A 24,330-nucleotide genomic window follows, 5' to 3' on the forward strand; every position below is an offset into this window, starting at 1 on the left:
CGATCCCGGATCCTGAGGGTTGGGGACCAGCAGGCATCATGGTTTGGGGTGTCTGGCTGGGACCTGTTGGTTCCCGGACACCTCACACCGCCAGCTCTGCTGCTCTTTCCAGGACTGGAGGACCTGAGCACTGAACTGGACAATGGGCCCGGCTGACGCAGCGCAGACTGTGCTCAGGACTCTGTTCTCAGCGGGGAGGGGACAGGTGGCACGTCCCTGCTGCAGAGCCTGACTCTGAGCCGGCAGAGTGACCCTTCTGTGGTGTCAGGAACCAGCATCCTTCCTTCTGACATCTAAGGGCTCTGCCCCGTCCCCTCTGCTCATACCCCCTCCTGCTTCTCAAGGGAAAGCAGGTATAAGGAAGCAGCACTATAAATAATGAAGGGCATGCACTACCTGGCTACTCACTGTTTTCCTGGAAGAAAATATTTCACTCCTGTTCAAATTTTCTTTTGTATTTCTACTGAAAGATTATCATAGCCGTACAAATAGGGTCAAAGTTTATGTTTTTAATTTTACATTGAAAACAGATTAACACACACTTTGAACTACTTTTCAGTTCAGTTCAGTCACTCAGTCGTGTCTGACTCATTGCGACTCCATGAATCACAGCACTCCAGGCCTCCCTGCCCATCACCATCTCCGGGAGTTTACCCAAACTCATGTCCATCGAGTTGGTGATGCCATCCAGCCATCTCATCCTCTGTCGTCCCCTTCTCCTCCTGCCCTCAATCTCTCCCAGCATCAGGGTCTCTTCCAGTGAGTCAGCTCTTCACATCAGGTAGCCAACAGATTGGAGTTTCAGCTTCAGCATCAGTCCTTCCAATGAACACCCAGGACTGATCTCCTTTAGGATGGACTGGTTGGATCTCCTTGCAGTCCAAGTGACTCTCAAGAGTCTTCTCCAACACCACAGTTTGAAACCATCAGTTCATCTGCGCTCAGCTTTCTTCACAGTCCAACTCTCACATCCAATTATGACCACTGGAACAACCGTAGCCTTGACTAGATGGACATTTGTTAGCAAAGTAATGTCTTTGTTTTTTAATATGCTATCTAGATTGGTCAGAAATTTCCTTCCAAGGAGTTAGCGTCTTTTAATTTCATGGCTGCAAGCACCATCTGTAATGAGTTTCGTTCATAGAATTTTAAAATTCTGTAGTACTTTTAATAATTGTGAACTTGAAGATTTTTGTATTCATTCTCATTGATTTTCAGCATAATTAAATGTCATATTAATTCTTCATTTCAAAATATTTCACATATTTTTTAACTTCTAATATTGATTTGACAAACTTACATGGAAGTGAAGGTCTGGGAAAAACATCCCCCCACCCGGTGCGTGCATGACTCCACGTAACCCCACTAGACCAGGCTGTCAGCACCCTGTATGTTTCAGGGCATCTTCACTTTCTGGGACCAGCAAGAGCAGCTGTGGAGAAAATCTATGAATGTGTGTATGATTGGTGGGCGGTGGTCCTTGTTTTCTCTATTCAGAGTTTACGGGTGTAGGTTCCATTTTAAGCCTTGGAAATGCCAGCTTGAATTTCAGGATCCCTGAAATCATGCTGACACCCTCTTCTCATAGAGCAGCACCCAAGTCATAGTTCTCAACAACAGGTTGCGGGTCACAAAGGCACTCTTGGTGGAGAGGTGACCCCAGGTGCCCACTGCAGGGGAATGTCAGAACTCCCGCGCTCCTGGAGTTCAGGAACCTCTTGCTGCACCTCCCCTTCTCAGACATATCAGCTTATCTGGGACTAGAGGAGGATGGTTCCAGGACTGTTTTTTCCTCTATGTCTTTTCTCATAGTTTCTATTTCTTTGCTAGAACTTCCTCCCTTGTGCTTCATTGCAGGTGAAGACCATGTTTGCAGGGAGAATTGTGATCCATTTGGGAATGATTGTTATCTTTTGATTATTGGAGTATAGCTGCTTTCCAATGACACTCTGGTGTTGGAGAAGTCTCTTGAGAGTCCCTTGGACAGCAAGGAGAGTCTTGCTGTCAAGGAGCAGTCAATCTTTAAGGAAATCAACCCTAAATACTCCTGAAAGGACAATGCTAAAGCTGAGGCTGCAATACTTTGGCCACCTATGCAAAGAGCCGACTCATTGGATAAGACTGTGATGCTGGGAAAGACTGAGGGCAGGAGGAGAAAGGGATGACAGAGGATGAGATGGTTGGATGGCATCACCGCCTCAATGGACTTGAACTTGGGCAAACACCAGGAGATGGTGAGGGACAGAAAGCCCAGCGTGCTACAGTGCATGGGGTCACACAGAGTCAGACACGACTTTGTGACTGAAGAGCAGCAAGCTGCGTTCCACTGTTGTGCTCTGTTCAGTGACTGCATCTTAGTGACACTCAGTGTTTGGAACTAAAGCCTGGGGTATCTGCTCACTGTCTGTGGTTTCTCTTGCATGCTTGTCATTTTCAGCGCACAGACTTCTGGTCTTCCTCAGATTTGTCTTCAGTGTTTTATATTGATTGTCTCATACACGTTAGTGTTTTTATTTTTAGAAACTAGAGATTCATTACTGAACTACAAAATAGAATTCACTGCTGCAGGTTGACTTTTATGTCACAACATCCGAAGTGAAACACTCACAGAAGCCTGTCTTATTGACCCCTTGACCCTGAGATGGGACAGGCCTTGAAACCACCTCTTCTGGGCTCAACCAATATCTCCATCAAAAGGTGTTTATCTCTGAATGAGCTACCTTTGCCCCAGAAAACCTGCATTGAATAAGAGTATCTTAGCAATCTAAAAGCTGAATTGAAGCAAAAGATACACTATTATCAAATCTGCTGGTTGGAGGAAAATCTGGTTCTTGCCTAACATCTGACAATTGAAGTCACCCCCTGGACTAGACTTCCTCCGAGCCTCGAGCAGGAGTGAGTGGAGGAGGTGTTTGTGTCTCCTCCTCCCTGGTCTGGAGCACCCTGGAAGGGCAGTCATAGTCATAGTCAGCCTCGTCCTCGGGCTGCAGCCCAGAGACGAGCAGGAGCCCTTTGTTGGCTGAGGCGTCTTTGGACTCCAGAACCTTGGTTCTTATCGGAGTCTGACTTGACCCTCAGGAGGTACCATGGAGGGCTCCCTGGCTTCTGCTGGAACCAAGTTACCGAGAAATCACCAATATTGCCCCCACTGCTCAGGGTGCAGGAGAGTCTTTCTGATGCTCCCGGTGATGCAGAGAGGGAGGCGGGTGAGTCAGCACAGGCTGGGAGTCGGAGCCTGCAGACACAGACTCGGGGGCGACGGGGCAGGAGCTGCAGGAAAGGCTCCCGGAGTCTGCGCCCGGGGGCTGATGCAGGCCGGGGACCGAGCCCCGGCCCGGGGCAGAGAGAGGAGCTCGAGCAGGAGAGGAGTCCAGGCCGCGGAGCCCACAGGACCCTGGTCCCCACAGAGGGCTGGGCTGCCCCAGGCCTCCTGTCTCCCCCAGACTCTGAGAGGAGGGGCTGCGATGCAAATGGGGGTCCCCCCAGAGCCCACCCAGCCCCTCCCCGAACCCTGGTGCTGGATGGAGCTCAGCTCTCAGCCCAGACTCAGCGGGATGCAGGGCTTCCCCTTTAGGAGCCCCTGGAGGAAGCCCATCTGAGAACACACAGGTCCCCGCTCAGGGGACTCGGCACCCAGAGAGGACCCACTGCTGTCCCTCGTCCTCCCCAACAGGGGGCACAGGCCCCGCCCCCCGCCCAGCTCCGGGAGTGAGTGGTGCTCCCTGGGCAGCTGCCAGGAACCCCAAGGCTGTCCCACTGGTTATATTTGGAAAACACAGTTTTAAGATCATACTCAAAAGAAGGGGGATAAAATGCATACTTTCCCAGGAAGGTACAACAGTGATTAGTACCTTCTAGGACTAATAGAGAAAATATTAAGTAAACTTATCAATTACCTTTAGCTCTTTGAGAAAGCAGTTAGACTGTTGTACACATGCCTGATGAATAAAGTGCATGAGGGAAAATTACAAAGCACTCTCATTAAATATTGATCCAGATACTCTTAGCAAACAGTTATCCAAGAAATACTAATATGAAATTAAGAAACTGGTGCTGCTATTGAATATCATTTTTTCAATATACAAGTTGTATTTTATAATACATTTTAAAATTAAATGTCACACCAATAATAGCAAAGAGCTCATGAAATAGAAGCAAATGATATATTTGTAAGCTGCTGATACTCACTTTCACAGGCACCTAGCTCCTCCCAGGACGCCCGCGGGGCCCCGGCCCACAGCTGTTTCTAGTCCTCCACACAGACTCTCTCAGGAGCCACCTCCTCCTTGGAGACACCTCCTGACCTCTCACCTTCCAGCAGCCCCTCCTTGACGGAACTTTGGCCAAGAGCCCACGTGGACGAGGAGGAGGGACCCGAATCGGAACTGCGTGGGGACCGACCAGGGGCTCCAGGGCCACGGGCCTCACAGGGATGAAGCTCCCCTTCAGGGAGGACAGTTTTCCCAGCGCCCTCAGTGGTTTCCCACTGTCTGGTCAAGCGCGCCCTGTGGGCCTCTGCACTGCGCCCCTGCTGGCCGCGGTCACCTCCTCCAGCTCCTGGGATGTCCCGGCCCCCGTGAGGAGCGGCTCACTGTGCAGCAGGCATTGCTGATAGTGCCCCCAGGAGAGTGGGCTGAGGGGCCTTTCTCGGTGCTCCCTGGGCACAGGGATGCTTTCACCCTGGGACTCTCATCTCCATGGAAACCAACCATATTCCAACGTGCATCTCTGTTACCTGTGGTCCCCCATCTCAGCCCTGCCTGCTGTGCAGACCTTGTACGTGAGTGTGAAATGTCAGCGACGGGGAACAGAAGGAATAACTCATGTGGTATCCTGTGTGCAGGCTGTGGTGATCTCCAGTTCGGTTCAGAGGAGCCTGGACAAAGCTGTGATGGGTCATTGGGGATGTGAGGGAGGAGTCACGTGATCTCCCTGCAGAGACTGAAGAGTCCTGAGGTCAAAGGTCGGGACATATGCCAACTTCAGAAGACGGGGGATGGTGGCTGCTGGTGAACCTGGTGAATGGCCACTGAAGGCTGAAGATGTGGACACTCTGAGCTTGTGACTCCAGCTCTCCCAAATAAAACAGAAAAGTCACGTGCAGTAATATCCCCTTATACAGCCCGAAATCCCTTTTTTACTAAGTTTTGTTGCCTGTGGAGGTGCGAATGTTTCTCTATAGACTCAGATCCACTCAAGTGACACTGACCACGTACATTGGCTCCTTGTGCAGATCCCAGCTGTGCCACTGACATGACTATGTTTGACCCTCTGCACTGCACTCAGCGGTGTCCGTGGGAGCCCTGTCTGGTCTCGTGAGGCAGTAGACGGTGCTCTGTGAGCCCCACCAGCCGGGTGAGCCCGGGAGCTCAGGGTTCGGGGCTCACTTCAGCCCCTGGCCTGAAGCCCCTTGTGAGCAGCAAGGCTGCCATCCCAGCTGAGCAGGAACAATCAGTCTCCACTTCGGGGTGTAGCCAGACATGGTCTGCGAGTCTGACCTGGAGCCCAGAGCCTCTCTGAGACCCTGGGGACAGCTTGAGACTCCTCAGGGTCACGAGTTTGGGGACGTGACCAGGGTGTGGCTACGGCCAAGCTGCCCCCTTGGTGCCAACATAGCTGATGTTTCCAGCACAGGTGAGGGTGGCCGTCTGTGCTGGGGATGTAGTCACCGCATGTGACTGAGTCCACCCTGCCCAAGCCCTGCTCACTGTGAGGGGACACAGAGGAGGCTGAGAGCAGGACTCTCTCCCTGGGCAGGAGAGAGGGTGAGGGGCAGAGTGGGGGCCTCACAGGTCAGAGATGACCTCAGCAAGACCCCCCACATCAATCCCTGAGCTTCAGGGCAAAGAGATGCTGCATCCCCAGAGTAAGGGACATAGACTTTCTGTTTCCTTTGAGACCCTCTCCTGGGAGTGGGCTGCTGGAGGGACTCTGAGGACAGAGGGAGAGAAAGAGCCTCCATGCACAGGCAGCGCCCCCGATGACCTGGACCCAAGGTGGAGCAGCAGCAGCAGAAGGTCCATCAGAGCCTCAGCAGGAAGCCCCTGGGCTGCCCCAGCTCCCCCAGTGAGAGAGGAGTCCTGGTCTAGTTCCCGCAGGCCTGGAACTCTGGGGAAGCCTGAGAGGCAGTCACAGGAAAGACAGGAGCAGCAGCCTGGGCATCATCTCAGCCCAGGGATGGCCAAGGAGCTTCTGTGTCCTGAATCAGACACAGCTGGACGCTGTCTCTCTGGTTCTGACCTGACTATCATGGACTTTGCCCCCCAGGCACCTTCCTCTGGCATTGAGGGCCTGCTGCTCAATTTTAGATAATCATATAATATTTGGTTGCCCCAGAAAAGCCTTGGTGAGAGGGCAGAATGAAGAAGGTCTGAAAGGATTTCCCAGACTAAGTTCACGGTGTGGGGCTCAGACCCTAGTTTTAAATCAAACAAAGAACAGAAGTGTCTGCATTGGCAAAGGATGGTTCAGCCCCGGGAGGCCCATGTCTGGAGCAGAGCAGGTTTTTGTCTCACTTCCCCCCTGGCCTGGAGCACTGTGCCATCAAAGCTCCTACCGTCAGCAGACGCACAGTAATAATCCGCCTCGTCCTCAGCCTGGAGCGAACTGATGGTCAGGGTGGCCGTGTTGCCAGACCTGGAGCCAGAGAATCGGTCCGGGACCCCCGAGGCTCGACTGGTAGTAGCATAGATGAGCAGTCTGGGGGCCGATCCTGGGATCTGTCGGAACCAGCCCACATAATAACCACCGCCGATGTTGTTGCTGGTCCCAGTGCAGGTGATGGTGACCCTCTGGCCCGGGGACCCAGACACGGAGGCTGGCTGAGTCACCACTGCCTGGGCCCAGGATCCTGGAAGGGGGAGAGACAGAGATGGTGACTCTGGGGTCCAGACACAAGAGAAGGGAGCAGGGCCCGTGTGTCTTCCCAGGGCCCTTCCCCTGTCCCCCTATCCAGTCACCTGTGCAGAGAGCGACCAGGGTTAAGAGCAGAGGGCACCAGGCCATGGTGGACATGGTCAGGGCGTCCTGCCTTCTGTGGCCCCACAGCTGAGCAGCGCGTCCCCACAACTCTCCTTCCCCTCTTCATAGTCTGAGAGGGGGAGGGTCCTTTCATGCAAATGACCCCCCATCCCCAGCTCTCTGATGCCTCCCTGGCCCCAAGTCAGGTCCCTGTCCCTCGGGGTAGCCAGATCGGGGGCGGGGTTGTGTGGGGCTTGGGAGTGGGAGGTCCCCGCTGGGAGCCTTTCATGCAAATGACCACCCCCACCCCGTGTTACACTGTGGGTGCACAACTCTTCAGGACTGCCTGGGAATGTCCCCTGGTGTCCAGCCCAGACACACTTCCTGTGACTGGGTGATCAGAGCTCTTCGAGTCAACTTTCCCAAAACTGGTTGTGAAATGACACAGTTTAGAAATTATTTGGTTGGAAAAGGACAGTCAACTATAGTCCAGCTTATAGTGCGTGTGCATGTTACACTGTGGGTGTGTGACTTTGAGATTTCAAATGAACCAAAATGTGCTAATGGATCTGTAAAAATCTAAGGTTCTCTCTTTAAACAAGAGCATAAATATAACTGAAGGAAATGTTGTTGTTCAGTCACTAAGTTGCTTCCGACTCTGGTTCTGTTTTAATTTGCATGGCCACGGTACTTTTTCTAAAACACAACATTCTTTATAGGCTCTGCTCATCAAATAAGATAAGTTTAACTAAATCACATGAGAGGGATCTTATGAAATTTCATTATCAAGTAAAAGAACATTTTCACAAAGATATTGGCGTTCTTAATGATATTGGACTCTGAGCGAGGCAGGGCCGGAACCAGTCTTTCTAACACTTATGGCATCTCCACTGAGGGATTTTCGTGTCTTAGCAGGAAGCTCTATCTGTGAAAACAGGGCAGGCTGAGTTATCAGAGCCACGGGTCCGTCTCAGGTCTGAGATGAGACACAGGCCATGACAAGGCAGATCAGTTGTCCTCAGGAAACTGAGACGTGACCATGGGGAGCAAACTGACTTAGACGTGGTCCAGTAGGAGCAGCAGTGATCGCCCCGGGGGCAGAGCCCCAGGAGGGCACCTGCTTTCCTACCTGAGGGCCCAACAGCTTCTCTGCTCACTGTGCAAAAATTCAATCCCACAGCAGCTGAGCACAGAATCATTTCCTGCATCTCAGGACCAGGGTTTCTCTCCCCACCTGATTCCTCACTCGATGGACACACAGAGCGGAGTGTGAGCGTTCAGGGGATAAATCAGCTACTAGAGGGCTTCATGGATCCTCTGGGAAACAAGGGGAACCTGGGAGGAGCAGGGGCTAACGAACTCGGGTCACACATAGAGCCAGAGACCTGAGGCTTCTCAGGAAGGAAGGGTTAGAGAGGTCCAAGGAGGGGTGGAGAAAGTGAGTGTCCAGTTCAGGAAGATCTGGAAACACGTCCATGACCTGCTGACAGACTGAGCTTGGTCATGACCATGGAAGTGAACAGCGCAGGTTTGTAGAGAGAGAGGCTCAGGATTGGGGGAAAGTCACGAATGAGGGGAGCTGGAGGGCAGGCTCTTAGGAAAGAGATGAGGAGGAGCAGGAGCAGGCTGAGGAGAGCTGGAGGGGTGCACGGGGTGGGCTCCGGGGGCTCCTCCCCTCCCCTGTTTCTGGGAAGAGGATGGGGACTGATGTCCACCTCACCCCTTCACCCTCCAATTCTGGGTGCTCGGCCCCGTGTGCAGCGTCACTCCCAGGAGGAGGCCTGGGGGCCGCGGCTCTGAGTCTGTCCCCTGGGAGGAAGCACCTGCTGTCTTGTCCAACTCAGGCCACTGAGCCCGGGTGCAGGGCCAGGTCAGGGGACCACGTGGGTGTGTTGAGGCTTTACCAGTCTGAGCTGGTACACAGCGCCCCCTGGTGGCCTCTGTGGGGAACAGTCACCGTGGTGAGTTTGTGAGCAAGGTGCTGCTCAGTTGCTTGGTTCTCAATCCTGCCTGACTCTTGTGACCCATGGACTGTAGCCCACCAGGCTCCTCTGTCCATGGGATCCTCTAGACGGGAACACTGAAGTGGGTTGCTGTTTCTTGCTCCAGAGGATCTTCCCAACCAAGGGACAGAACCCACATCTCTTATGACTCTCGCGTTGGCAGGAGGGTTCCTTACCACTAGTGACACCTGGGAAGCCTTATGAGGAAGGAGGGGCTGCCTCTTTTTCCTGTCACCAAATCCTCTGTCAATGAACAAATAAATGAATTAAATAATAAGTTTTACAGGTCTTTGATAACATACAGAGAATTATCTTTTATTTTCATGTATTTTATTTTCAAATGATTCTGACTACATTTTCTCATGATTCTTTTATTTTTTCTTTCATTTATCTCCTTTTCTTTTGGACCCAAGAGTGTTAGTATTTGCTCATCAAATAGATTTGCTGATTTCTCCCTAAAAATATCTGTCACCTGATTTCATCATCTGAGGCATCTCAGCATTGATGTCTATGCCGTCTCACTTCCCTTCAATATTTAGTTTCCTGGTTCTAGATCGAAATGACCATTTTTACCAGATCCTAGAAAGTGAGGAAATTACTTGAAGAAACTCTGAGTTCCATTTCCTTTTCCTTTAGCAGGAGATCCTTCTGTAGCGGAATGTCAGGTGCCAGGAGCCAGCTCACGAGATCCCACCCATGACATGTCATGAGGAGAAATCCTGACAGGCAAGGCAGATCAGGTTTTCAGGGATTCCGAAAAGCTGCCCCCAGTGCTCACATTAAAGATGATATCTGTCTTTCTGATGCTTGCTTCAATAGACTACTCCCTAATTTCTGTGACATAGGCAAAAGGCCTTCCCCGATCTCTTTCCAAATAAGAATCAATTTAGAACTTTAATCAATAAGTAGTCTGGGTGGTGGTATTTTATGAGATTATCCAGGGTGAAAGGAGTGTTTTAATTTAAACACCTTTGCTGGTATTCTAGTTTGTTTGGCAAATGCGTTTATACCCTTGGTACTAATATGCATAACTGCTTATAATACCCTAATCATAAAACAGCATAAAGAACCTGATCATATAAAGACCCTAATAGACATAGAGCCCTTTGGGGAGTGAGGAAGCCCTATTAGAACACACAAGAAAAATTATTCTAAAAGTGGTTATTGGGTTAACGTTTGCTTGCTGTGTTTTTGCGCTTAATGTGCTAAGGTTGTGTTATGGAAATCATTGTTAATATAGTTATAGATCTAGAAAAATAAGAGCTTAGCCCTAGTGTGATACCAATGAGACGATTGTTAATTGTCAGCCAGGAGTGCTAGGCAGAGGCTGCCTCACTGAAGCCGCGGAGTCTGTGTGGAGTAAACCTCTTAGATAAATTCAACTGACAACTTCTGCAAAAGCATTGACTTTTATGTTAACAAGGTTATACTTCTACTATGTTGTGACATGCTGTACTCTTGCCCCATGAGACTGTAACTTTTCTGTTAAAATCACCACAGAAACAGAAAATAGGTTTACATTCACCTGATTTGCATAAAATGTTAATAGGCCCCAAGGCCAGACGATAATGTACAAGACCCTCATGAACAAAGAGGTATGCAGAAAACACCCTGGTTTCGTGAAGGACAAGCTGATGTAATGTTAAACTATCTTCCCCTCAGAAATGTACTAACTTAGGGTATAAAAGCTACGGTAAAAGATAAAGCGATGCCAGACTCTGTGGCACACCCCCAGTCTGGTCTCTTTCTCTTTCTCTCTCTCTTTTCTCTTTCTCTCTCTTTCTCTCTCTTTCTCTCTCTCTCTCTTTCTCTCTCTCTATCTCTTTCTTTCTCTCTCTCTCTCGCCGAAGCCGTTCATCCTGAGGGTACCCCTGGATCCTGCCGAGGCTGGACCCCGGCAGTCAGGTATGTGTGTTCACTGCCCACTGACCCAGCAAGGGCGGCACTGACCCCCCTGCTCGTTGCTGATGACTTGGACCTGGGAACCAGGGGCAACTGCTGTCAGCAGCTCCTTCATCCAGGGGTGTGTGACCACCCCTTGTGAGCTGCTGCCCTGGGGAGGGGAGTCGAGCTGAGGGGGCAGCTGTGCTGCAGTCAGGGGATGCTCAGTCCCCTGGGTTCTGTGCTCTCAGGGACTCCAGGAAGGGAGGGGCAAACAGCTTGCCCTGGGAGCGCCACGGCTGTGGGGGAAGCAGAATTTTGTCTCTTTCCACTCTGGCCTGAAGCACTGAGGAAACTTTCAAGCCATCAGACCATGAGAAACACTAATAATCAGTGTCGTCCTCAGCCTGAACTGAAGTGGTCAGAGAGGCCGACTTGCCAGACTTGGAGCCAGAGAATCAATTTGGGACCTGTGAGGGTCGTTTGCTGTTTTCATAGATCAGAAGTGCGGGGCACCATCCTGGGAGCTGTTGGTTCTAGCTGACATAATTACCCCCAGTGTTGCTCCTGTTTCCAGTACAAGAGATGGTGACCCTCTGTCCCAAAGTCCTGGACACGGAGGGCGGCTGAGTCAGCACAGTCTGGGCCCAGGATCCTGGAAGGGGGAGAGACAGAGATGGTGACTGTGGGCTTCAGGAAGGAGAGGAGGGAGAAGGGACATGCGTCTTCTCAGGGCCCTTCCCCTGTCCCCCATCCAGTCACCTGTGCAGAGAGCGACCAGGGTGAGGAGCACAGGGGACCAGGCCATGGTGGACATGGTCAGGGCGTCCTGCCGTCTGCGGCCCCACAGCTGAGCAGAGCGTCCCCACACCGCTCCTTCCCCTCTTCATTGTCTGAGAGGGGAGGGTCCTTTCATGCAAATGAACCCCCTTCCCCAAACAATTTTCTGATGCCTCCCTGGGCCCTGGGTCAGGCCCCTGTGCCTGAGGGTGGCCAGTGGGCTCACTGGGGCGGGGCTGTGGGGGTCCCGGGTGAGAGGTCACACTGGGAGCCAGGAGCAGAGGCCACCAGGCAGCGCCAGGGTCCCAGCGCCCATCCCCCAACCACCCTCAGGATCGGCCCCCGCGCGCCCCCTGGTGTCCAGGCCCAGACACACATCCTGCGACCTGGTGACCTGAGCCCTCGGGGCAGACCCGGGCCCTGCTCTGTGCTCTGTCCCATTCTTGCCTTCTGGCCGGGCTTCCGTTCTGTGTCCCCTGTGACCTCAGGGCCGTCTATGGGCTTCCCTCTGACCCTCAGGGTGAGTCTGTACACGGCGCCCTCACAGCTCAGGGTCAGGACTGAGGGGACGTCGGGGACACATATTCCTTTAAATCAGGGTCAGGTCAGGACAGTGATGACCCCGTGGATGCAGCCTCCTGACTGTGCAGGACGCGGGTGCTTTCTCCTTCGTTAGAAATGAAGCAGTGCCTTACACACGCACACAGGCACACGCAGATTGCTTTGAGGTGCTTTCCCAGGGAACTATAAGCATTTTGCTTTTATACTCCGTGACCCCACTGTATTAGTTCCTAGTCTCCTCTTTCCTAAATAAGTTAAGTAAAACTTTTGCCGCGTGTTCACTGGATTGTCTTGGGAACCAGAAGCTGCCTTTCTGAATGAGGCTAACTCTGCTCCCAGCTCCCAGGATGCAGAAGAGAAGGTGACTGTGGGGGCACCACCTGTGTCCAGGTGCCCGAATCATGATCACCCCCATCCTCCTCCTCTTTCATCTGAGGATGGGAGCCCCCAGTCGTCAAGGAACCTGAGTGACCGCGTCTGGAGCCAAAGGACCAATTGCAGATCCTGAGGGTTGGGGAGCTGCAGGCATCATGGCTTGGGGTCTCTGGCTGGGACCTGTTGGTTCCCGGACACCTCACACCACCAGCTCTGCTGCTCTTTCCAGGACTGGAGGACCTGAGCACTGAACTGGACAATGGGCCCGGCTGACGCAACGCAGACTGTGCTCAGGATGCAGGGGGAGGGGACAGGTGGCACGTCCCTGCTGCCGAGCCTGACTCTGAGCCGGCAGTGATCCTTGTGTCGTGTCCGGAACCAGCATCCTTCCTTCTGACATCTAAGGGCTCCACCCCATCCCCTCTGCTTATACTCCCTCCAACTTCCCAAGGGAAAACAAGTATAAGGAAGCGACACTACAAATAATGAGCGGCTTGCACGACCTGGTTACTCCGTGTTTCCCTGGAAGAAAATATTTCACTCTTGTTCAAATTTTCTTTTATATTTCTTGCTGAAAGTTTCTTGTTGTCATGTAAATATGGTCAAAGTTTATGCCTTTTTTTAAAACTACTGGAACCAGAATAACAGACACTCTAAGCTACTTTTAAATTTATATAATTTAAAAATTCTATACTATTTTTAATAAATGTGCAATTGAACACTTTTGTATTCATTCTCCTTAATTATCAGCATGACCCATATGTAGTGTTCATTTCAAAATATTTTCATGTATATTTCTTAACTTCTATCATTGATTTGCCATACTTCTAAGGAAGTGGATGTCTGGGAAATACTCTCCCTCACCAGGTGCATGCATGACTCCATGTAACCCCACTAGACCAGGGTGTCAGCACCCCATATGTTGCAGGGCAACTTCACTCTCTTTCTGGACCGGCCAACACTGCTGTGGAGAAAATCTATGATTATGTGTGTGGTTGGTGGGGTGGGGGTGGTATTCGGATTTGCTATTCAGAGTTCATGGGTGTAGCTTCCATTTTAAGCTTTGGAAATACTGCCCGGAGCCCTGAAATCACACTGGCATCCTCTTCTGTTTAGAGGCCAGGTCATAATTCTCACCAACCGGTTGTGGGTCACAAAGGTGTTCCTGGTGGAGAGGTGACCCCAGGTGCCCACTGCAGGTGAAGCTCAGGAACCCAGCAGCCCCCCCACCCAACCACTACACCCACACTCTGCCCGCCACCCTTCCCTCACCTGCTCTGGGCCACGTCCAGGACTAAAGCTGATCTCTCCACCTCCCTGTTATTTCCCAGAACAGAACACGTGTTCCTGGGGTTCAAGCACCCCTTCATGTGCCTTCCCTTCCTCAGACATATCAGGTCTACTGGGGCTAGAGGAGAATAATTTCAGGGCTGTTTTTCCCTCTATTTCTTTTCTCACAGTTTCCATTTCTTTGCTAGAACTTCCTACCTCGTGCTTCATGGCAGGTGAAGACCATGTGTGCAGGGAGAATTGTGAACCATTTGGGAATGATTGTCATCATTTTGTTATTGGAGTATAGCTGCTTTACAATGACACTGTGGTGCTAGAGAAGACTCTAGAGCGTCCCTTGGACAGCAAGGAGAGCAAACCTGTCAATCTTTAAGAAAATCAACCCTGAATACTCATGGAAGGATGATGCAAAAGTAGAGGCTGCAATACTTTGCTCCTTGATGTGAACAGCTGACTCATTGGAAAAGATTTGGATGCTGGGAAAGCACTGTGTGACTATCCAAGCTGTCATCGTAAGACCCGCAGTAATAATCAGCTTCATCCTCAGCCTGGAGCCAAGTGATGGTCAGGGAGGCCGAGTTGCCAGACTTGGAGCTAGAGAATCAATCTGGGACCCCCGAGGGTCTGGTAACATCACCATAGATCAGGAGTCTGGGGGCCTTTCCTGGGAGCTGTTGGTACCAGTTCACACTATCGCCCCCGATGTTGCTGCTGCTTCCAGAGCAGGTGATACTGACCCTCTGGCCCAGGGACTCGGACACGGAGGACAGCTGAATCAGCACAGCCTGGGCCCAGGATCCTAGAAGGGGGAGAGACAGAGATGGTGACTCTGGGGTCCAGACGTGAGAGCAGGGAACACGGCCCATGTGTCTTCCCAAGACCCTTCCCCTGTCCCCCATCCAGTCACCTGTGCAGAGAGCGACCAGGGTGAGGAGCAGAGGGGACCAGGCCATGGTGGACATGGTCAGGGCGTCCTGCCTTCTGTGGCCCCACAGCTGAGCAGAGCGTCCCCACACCGCTCCTTCCCCTCTTCATGCTCTGAGAAGGGGAGGGTCCTTTCATGCAGACGATCCCGTGCATCACACTGACCCCTCGCTGGGCCCTGGGCCCAGTCTCTATGCCTGAGGGCGGCTAGAGTGTTGTCAGGGGTGGGGCTCTGTGGGGTCCAGCAGTGGGAGGTCACAGCTGGGAGCCCTGAACAGAGGCCACCAGGCCTTGGCGGGCAGCTCTGTCAGGGGGCCCATCATGCCTCCCGCCAGCCATCTTCAGGAATGGACCCCGAGCGCCCCCCGCCCCTCGTCCAGGCCCAGACACACATCCTGTGACCTGGAGACCAGAGCCCTCAAGGACAGGTCCTGCCCCTGCTCTGGGCGCTGTCCCCTCTTTAGCACCAGGCCAGGTGCCCCTTCTGTGTCCCCGTGACCTCAGGGCCATCATGGGCTCCCCTCAAATCCTCAGGGCGAGTCTGTCCATGACTTCCGTGACTGCTCAGGGGTCAGGACCGAGGGCCGTCTGAGATGCAGATTCCTCTCAGATCAGGATCTGGTCAGGGCAGTGCCGGCCCCGGAGCGGGAAGGTGGGTCTCCTTCTGTGCAGGACAGCCGGGGCCCTCCTCTGTGGGCCTTCCCCCTGGGGGGCAGAGTCCTCCTTCCTCTGTGTGTCCCCTCAGCCCTGAGGAGGAGGGGGCACTTCTCTGAGGAGGGGGTGAACGTGTGGAGAGAGGCCTGAGGTGGGACTCTGCATTGCTGAACGCCTGGATCTTCACTGTGTGTGTGAGCTGAAGAGCCTCTAGATGGAAGGGAAAGAGGAGAGTGAAAAAGTTGGATTAAAACCCAACATTTAGAAAACTAAGATCATGGCATCTGGTCCCATCACTTCATGGCAAATAGATGGGGAAACAGTGGAAACAGTGACAGACTTTAATTTTGGGGGCTCCAAAATCACTGCAGATGGTGACTGCAGCCATGAAATTAAAAGACACTTGCTCCTTGGAAGAAAAGCTATGACCAACCTAGACAGCATATTAAAAAGCAGACACATTACTTTGCCAACAAACGTCTGTCTAGTCAAAGGTATGGTTTTTCCAATAGTCATGGAAAAGTTGAGTTGGACTATAACGATAGCTGAGCACCACAGAAATGATGATTTTGAACTGTGGTGTTGGAGGAGACTTTTGAGAGTCCCTTGGACTGCAAGGAGGTCCAGCCAGTCCATCCTAAAGGAAATCAGTCCTGATATTCATTGGAAGGACTGATGTTGAAGCTGAAGCTCCAATACTTTGGCCACCTGATGTGATGAACTGACTCATTGAAAAGACCCTGGTGCTGGGAAAGGTTGAAGGCAGGAGGAGAAGGGGATGACAGAGGATGGGATGGTTGGATTGCATCGCCGATTCAATGGACATGAGTTTGAGTAAACTTCATGAGTTGGTGATGGACAGTGAGGGCTGGCATGCTGCAGTCCACGGGGTCACACATCGGACACGACTGAGCTACTGAACTGAACAGAACTTGCTGTGTGTGAAGCTTTCCCCACACTGGACCCTGTGCCCATGTCCTGTCTTATGAACTGACCCCTCCTGGGCATCTCTCCTGCGGGCACAGGGCACAGGCTGCAGGGAGCAGGCCTGGTGATGCTCCTGGCAGTTTTTTATTGAGACTCTGAAGGGCTCTGAGCAGCGTGTGTCCCCAGGGATCCTGATACACAATAGCTCTTAGGACCAACCATCCCAAATAGCAGGTTAGAGAAGGCAGAGTTCGAAGTGATTGGTTCGAAAAGACCAGGTGACTGTAGTTTGCCCTGCACTGGCATAGGTATACATTCTGGGCGTGTGAGACTTTAAATGAACCAGAATGTGGTAATGGATTAGGGAAAATCTACAGTCGTTCCTTAAAAATCTGTGCATGAATTAAACTGAGGGAAAATTGATGTTCTCTTTTAATTTTTCATTCACTAGGATACAGTTTTGGAAAACTATGATTGTAAGTTCATTTATTATTAAAAAGTTCTCTTTAAATGACTTCATAGATATCCTAGGAAATTTTAAATATTATCCAGTAATAATATTTTTACAAAGATATTTGCATTCTTAACGTTTTTGGACTTTGAGTGAGGCAGGGCTAGAACCAGCTCTTTCTGCCACATACTGCATCTCGGCTGGGGAGGGTTCGTCTCTGAGCAGCTTGTGAAAACAGGGCGGGCTGAGGTACGGGAGCCATAGGTCAGCCTCAGAGCTGAGTTGAGGGAAAGTGCGTGACAGGTCAGGTCTGCTGATCTCGGACACTCAGAAGGGCCCACAGGACGATAAGCTGAGGTAAAGGAGGCCTGGTAAGGCAGCAGTGAGAGCCCTGGCAGGGAGGGGATGACCTGGGCTCACACCTGAGCGTCTGGAGGCCTGAGGCTTCTCCGGTAGGAGGGCTAGAGAGGCCGCAAGGGAGGACAAGGAAGTGAGCGTCTCTTCAAGGAAGACTGGACCCCGACCCCTGCTGGTAGAGGGCCCTTGGTCTGCAGGAGGAGGGCGCTGGTGAAGGGTTGGGGAGAGGAGCCCAGCACCGGAGAGGAAAGTCATGGGTCAGAGGGGTGCTCTTAGGAAAGAGCAGGGGAGCAGCAGAGGAGGCTGCGGGGAGAGGGAGCGGTGCAAGGGGTGGGCTTGGGGGCCTCCCCTCCTCTGCTCCTGGGGAAGAGGGTGGGGCCTGATGACGCCCTGAGCCCATCACCCTCCAGTTGTGGGTCCTGGCCCCGTGTGCAGCTTCACTCCCAGCGGGAGGCCGGGGGCCGGGCTCTGAGTTTGTCCCCTGAGAGGAAGCACCTGCTGTCCCGCCCAGCTCAGTCCAGTGGGCCCTGGGGCAGGGTCAGGGGACCATCGGGTGTGTTCTGGGTCGGCCGGTTCTGAGCAGGTGCACAGCGCCCCCTGGTGGTGTGCTCGGGGAATGGTCATGGTGGGGAAACGGAGGATGGAAGGGCTGCCCTGCATTCTTCCAACCAACAGTCCATGAATCAATGGTATGTGTCCGCTGTCCACCGGCCCAGCAAAGGGGGGTCCTGACCCCACTTCTCTGTGCTGCTGACCCCCACCTGGGAGCCTGGGGCAACTCCTGTCAGCAGCTCCTTCCACCCAGGGGGACGCTGAGACCCTGCTTCCTGCTGCCCTCAGGGAGGGGCAGCCAGGCTGAGCCGGGCAGCTGTGCTGCGGTCGGTGGTCGCTCAGCCCCGTGAGCTCCGTGGTCTCAGGACACCAGGGGGAGGGGCGACCGCAGTGCCCACCGCCCGCCCCCAACCTCCTATTCAGCACTGTTGATGCAGCGAGGGGGCCGGCCCCACGGTCACCGTCCCTCAGGCTCCCCTGGTTTCTGCTCCCCTCCCGAGCCAGTGCTGATGCCCCGGGGGCTCCACGCTGGGAGGACCCCAGTCCTGTCCCCGTATCCTGGGAGGGAACAGAGCATAGGGGCCTGGACAAAACTGGGAGGGGTCAGTTGAGATGTGAGGGCAAGTGAGGTGGCCTCCCTGCAGGGACAGAAGGGCACTCCGGTCCGAGGTGCGGGTGCGTGTCAAGGTCAGAGGAAGGGGGAGGTAGAGGCCGCTGACCCTGGGGACCGGCCACTCCAGGTCAGACCCTCTGAGCTTATGACCACCTCCTCCTAATGGGAGAGAAAAGAAAAGCCAGGGAAATAACATCCTCTTGCTGAAACCCTGAAATCCGTTTGTTACTAAGTTTCGGAGCCTCTGAAGATGCATATGTTTCTACAGCCTCAGATTCACTCACAGGGACCTTGACCACATTCCACGCATTGCTCCTTGAGCTCTGGCTGTGTCACTGACAGTATTGTCTCTAATTCCCTGCACAAAACTTGGCAGAGTCAGCGGGGGACAGATGAGCCTGGCTTGTCCCCCTGGTCATTCTCAGGCTGGGGGCTGGCCTATAAGTTCAGCCCCTCCTTGGCTGCCAAGGTCTGGGATGGGGACCTGGAGAGCTGACCAGCCTGACTCCTGGCCAGGCTAAGGCTGGAGGCTGGGATGGGCTGGAGCCCCAGAGGCACCTGACCCCCGGGGTCATGGGGCCCTGCCCGCTTCAGCCAGGAGGGGCTGGGAGACCAGGTCCCCGCACAGTGAAGCTGAGACCCCTGCCAGGATGCAGTTGCTGGATTTCATCTTGCAGCCCTAGAGGTCATCAAGGGTCATCACCAAAGTCAGCAAGGAGAGTCATGCTGGTTGTGCTGGGGACTCTGACTCTCAATGTTGTTGTTAAAATGTGGACCTGATTCCCCTCCACATCTTTATGGGCAGAGAGGCGTCCCCACAAAGAGCTGGACACCTCAGAGGAGAGACAGGAGCAGGCACGGGGCCATGAACCATTGGAAGGAGATGGGACCCCAGAGCCCCCTCCCCATGGGCTGCTAAGCATTTCCGCCCTCTCTCTGCCTCTCCTGCTTCAAAGCGCTGAGCCCTCTGAGCACAAGGGCAGGTTTTGGTAGTGCTTCCCCATGAAGTTGCATCACTGTGCCATTGTAACTACTACTACCCAGACCACAGTAATAGACAGCCTCGTCCTCAGGCTGGGCCCCCGTGATGGTGAGGGCGGCTTTGTTTCCAGAGATGGAGCCAGAGAAGCGAGCAGGGATTCCGGAGGGGCGGCTGTTTGTGCTGTAGATAACAGTTCTGGGAGCCTGTCCTGGGGTCTGCTGGAACCAGCCGGGGTAGTTACTGCTAGTGACTGACCCAGAAGTGAGGCCACAGGTCAGGGTGACCGTCCCTCCTGGAGACACTGACAGTGCTGGTTCCTGGACCACAGTCTGAGCATCCACCCCTAAAAGGAACAAGAGAGAGACAGGGGTTGTTATGGAGACAAGGACCCTGAGACCCTGCTTGGAGGTGCCCCAAGGATGCAGCGTCCCGGCTGCTGACCTGAGCCGTAAGCCAGCAGCCCGAGCAGAAGCACCGTCCAGGCCATGGTGGGGACCCTCCCAGGACGTGGGCTCCTCAGCCTCCTGGGCTGGAGGTGGGGTCCTGGGCCTTTTCATGCCTCCAGCCCATCAGGAGGAGGAGGGGCCTCATGCAAATCACTTCCTCCTCTCCCTGCCCAGGGCACCTGAGGTCCCTGGGGTGGGGGGACTTGAAGGAGGCAGATGCTGGACCTCACACAGAGCGTGGACAGAACCGGAAGGAGCCCCTGAGTGAATGGGTGACGTCTTTCAGCAAATGTGCTCCCGTGACCTTGGTGACCTTGGTTCTCTATCTCCTCCCCAGAAAGTCAGAGCCTGAAGGAGGAGTCTGCAAGTCTTCCTCTCTTGTCTCAATAATCTGCTGCTGCTGCTGCTGCTGCTAAGTTGCTTCATTCGCGTCTGTCTCTGTGCAAGCCCATAGATGGCAGCCCACCAGGCTCCGCCGTCCCTGGGATTCTCCAGGCAAGAACACTGGAGTGGGTTGCCATTTCCTTCTCCAATGTGTGAAAGTGAAAGTGAAGTCGAGTCGTGTCCAGCTCTTCGTGACCCCATGCCTGCACCCTACCAGGCTCCTGCATCCATGGGATTTTCCAGGCAAGAGTACTGGAGTGGGGTGCCATTGCCTTCTCTGCCCAATAATCTAGCCTTCCCCAAACCTGAGCCTGTCTTTAGAACATTCTCTGTCCTTCTCAGGGAACCGCTGTGTCCCATCTGTGTGATGCTGTCCGTCCTCCTCCCTCCAGCCCTGAGCCGAGTAGAGTATCCAGAACCTGTGTCTGGTGTGAACGGTAAGGCGTGGCCCTTGAAAGCAATCTTGTAGTGTGCCTCTAGTCCCAGCGCTGGTGAATCCGGGCTGGGGGTTGAGAGTGACATATAGACAGACACACATGGCCAGGCCTGAGGTGACAGCCTCCTGTGCTATAAAAAGCCATGACCATGTGGAGTAGCTTCAATGCTACTGCTAACTTGCTTCAGTTGTGTCCGACTCTGTGTGACCCCATAGATGGCAGCCCACCAGGCTCCCCCAGCCCTGGGATTCTCCAGGCAAAAACACTGGAATGGGTTGCCATTTCCTTCTAAAATGCATGAAAGTGAAAAGTAATAGTGAAGTTGCTCAGTCATGTCCCACTCTCAGCGACCCCATGGACTGCAGTCCACCAGGCTCCTCTGTTCATGGGATTCTCCAGGCAAGAGTACTGGAGTGGGGTGCCATTGCCTTCTCCGTAGCTTCAATAGACCTTCAATAGACCAATAGTAGGGGAAAAGGTCACCATGTCATCATGCAATGATGATAGCTGGCAAGTTCAGTCCCAACAAAGCTGGCATACATGTCTCATCATCAGAAATAGAAAAGCACCGTGTGTGAACAGGTAGGTGTGCTGAGCATCGTGGACACTGTAAAACTCCCTTCCCTGTGGTTCTGCTGTGGAGCCGATGGACTCGGGAGGAGGAGGGATGTTGGGGCAACGAGGACGAGAAGGACTTCAGACATCTCAAGTGTTAACATGTGTGGAAGAGACAGGAAAAGTCTTGTTCACCTCTTGTTTCTTTAACATGAAAAATGTTAAGTACTATTCTTATTTTGTATTCATGTTAAATTTGCTGCTAAAGTAGCTGTTTAATAACAATCACATGATTTTTGTCAGAGGTGTTAGAGAACCTCAACTCATAGATGTGAAAAATATGATATTCCTAATTAATCCTTTTCTTCTTATACAAATGTACTGATGATAACTTTGGGAAATATGTGATTTCATATATCTCAAGTATTTAGATGGAAGAAAAGGTCACATAAAGGAAAGGAACAAGTAAGGAAGCCACAAAACTGAAACAATACCAGTCTCCATAGTTCACTCTAAAATGTTGAAATTGCCAAATAACACAACAGGGATAATTTCAAATGACATAGAAGGTGACAAAGGGTCCTTGCCTGCAGCCCTCTCCCGCTGTGAACACCGGGCGTTCTGTGGGCAACGGGGCAGCCCCTCTGCAGGGGTCTCTCATCCCCTGTCCAGGTGTCCCTGGAGGTCGAGGTTGCTGAAGGAAGTCCATTTTTATTGTATTATCCTCCCTCTGTCCTTGGTTGGATGTTAGGTCTGGGTACTGATTCGACAGAAGAACAGGAACTGAGCAGCAAGCCTGTGGCTCTGAGCTGAGAGCTGCCGCGTCTCCTGGGGGCCCAGGTGCAGGAACGTCACCCTCCTGTGACGACCCTGCTGCCCGCATGGGTAAGAGCCAGGGGAGGAGGTGCCAGCCTGCCTGGCCAGGACCCTCAGCTCTCAGGACCAGCCCCACAGCGCCCCCTGCTGGACTCAGACCTCCTCCTCCCCACTTCACACCACAGCCTCCTGGAAGGGCTTTCTCACACTTGCAGGAGGGTCATTCTGAGGTCGCCGCCCAGGGCAGTAGAATGAGTCCTCTCCGTGGAGTTTGGGGCTGGTCATTAATTTTTCCAAGTAACTTTGACTTCAGACCTTTTAATGCAATGCTGATAGACAAATGAATTTCAAGATTCCCTGAGGTCTGAGTTTGCTCTGACTGCTCCTGGGTTCACTATCAGAACACAATCACCTGAACCAGGTTCCAGGATTCAAAATCCCACATGCTTATGGTTTGTACCTGGTCACAGTTCTGCCTGAGTTTCCCTCCCGGGTTGATATGTGGTTGATGTTGATTTTGCATGGTCACTAGGTACCGTCCCGCCCGGAGTGCAGCGCTCTGTTCCTTTCTCTGCCTTTTCCAAGAGAGTATGAGGTTCTCAGGGATAACAGATCTTTGCTTGGTCATTTCCAGGCGTTCTCATTTACCCTCAAACATGGTCCTCACGGCACATTTCCATCACATATTTAACGATAAAGATGTTTTGAGTCGAATTTTGTAAGCTTTCTATATTAAATGCTTGATATAAAAGATTATAACTGTAAATGGGAATCTCATCCTTGTCAGGGCTCCTCCTTCATTCCTGATTGAGAAACCCTTCTGACCTGTTACCTGATCTTCACTGGACACGGTTGACATTCATTTCTTAGACTCCATAGATTTAATGAGGGTGGGTTTATAAGGTCTGTATTCAAAATAGTGACATTTTCCCAATATCATCTCAAACAAGGAACCAGGGAGGGAGAAGTGGGAAGGTCATGAGGGGAAAAAGGAGAAAAAAAGCAAGTGAGGAGTCTGAGAGCCGCGACCTAAGGGGGAGGGTTTCCTTCACCTGGAGAGGAGGGCTCCTAGGGTGCAGTATCCAGAGAAAGGGAGGCACCCAGCTTCCCTAAGGGTCAGGGCTCAGGCAGAGCACAAAGCCTGGAGCAGGACGGGGATGTTCGGGGGACGGGAGAGGCCCCCTGGGGCTCCAGGTCACAGAGGCTGGACTTCTGCTTCCTCATCATCCTGCCCAGTACCTGTGAGGGACCGTGTGTATCTGGGCTCATGGAGATTCTGCTTGGATTTGGAGACCACAGAGAAAAGGAGTCAAGTTCATGGACCCCATAAAGATGGACCTGGATGAGGAGGTGAGACTGCCTGGTACTGACAGCAGAAGTGACAGCAGAGACCTAACCCAGCCCTGCTGAGGTCACCGTCAGGCTCAGGGCAGTGATGGGTCCCACCCTGGAGTAGAGGGCAAACTTCCATCAGACATCCCCATCACACGGGAATTCCTTGTGGCTGTGGTTAGTGATGGGCTGTGTGACACTGAGGACCAGTCTCCTCATCAGGATGGGGTCCAAAGTGATCAGGAGGGCGTGTGGACCAACCAGCAGGAGCCAGAGAGCAGGTCTGAATCCCTGAGTGTCCCTCACCTCTGTCCTGGTCACAAAGGCAGGGCTTTGCCTGGAATCCCTGGTCATCATTGCCATGGGGATCCCCGTGCCCCTGCTGGTCCCTCTGCATGAAATGGTGCCCTCGGATCTGGGCTCATCAGGGGCATCACAGGCAGAGGGACACGCACACATCCTGGGGAGCCACTGCTCCTGACAGTCCAGAGAACACCCCAACTCTGAAATAAGAAATGCTCCAATGCGGTGGAAACGAGAGGAGGGGAGGGGAGGACAGAGCCAGCACCTGTCTGTAGTAGAACCACTCCCGGGGTTCCCTGCATCCTGCGATGTATCACCGGTGCCCCTCACTGCTTAGGGTCTCTGCTCTGACCCTTCAGGAGCGGAGTTCACACCCTGGGGTATGGTGGGCCTGGTGGGATGGTCCACAGACTCTGCTGAAGGCGCATCTGGGAAAGCCTCCTGCTCCTGATCTCAGGGGAGGGAGCTCAGTTCCACATCTCTCTTGATCACACGGATGATCGGGGTGCACTCCGTGCTGTCAGAATCTGTTTACATTTTCTGAGACTTCAACAAAACTGACTGTGAAATTGGGAGTAGACTTATTATGAACCAGAGCGTATCTCAGGAATTAATTGATTCTGGGAATTTATTTAATATTTGACAGTTCTCTGAGAACAAGCCCCTGACAGGCTGAGGTTCTCGTCCCGGTTTCCACCTGCCTGTGTCTCTGTGAGAAACCCTGTTGTACCAGCCTGCACGGTCAGA

General features: G+C 52.8%; 1 gene segment (V, D, J or C); it reads right to left on the bottom strand.

The window, feature by feature from the left end:
• Nucleotides 1–6,452: 6,452 nt before the first annotated feature.
• LOC122420416 lies at nt 6,453–7,099 on the bottom strand. The segment is given in 2 exon segments: nt 6,453–6,850; nt 6,960–7,099. Coding segments are annotated over 2 exon segments (438 nt in total).
• Between the last annotated feature and the right edge of the window lie 17,231 nt (nt 7,100–24,330).

Source organism: Cervus canadensis, chromosome 1 (genome assembly GCF_019320065.1).
Source record: "Cervus canadensis isolate Bull #8, Minnesota chromosome 1, ASM1932006v1, whole genome shotgun sequence".
In the NCBI taxonomy this organism is placed as follows: domain Eukaryota; kingdom Metazoa; phylum Chordata; class Mammalia; order Artiodactyla; family Cervidae; genus Cervus; species Cervus canadensis.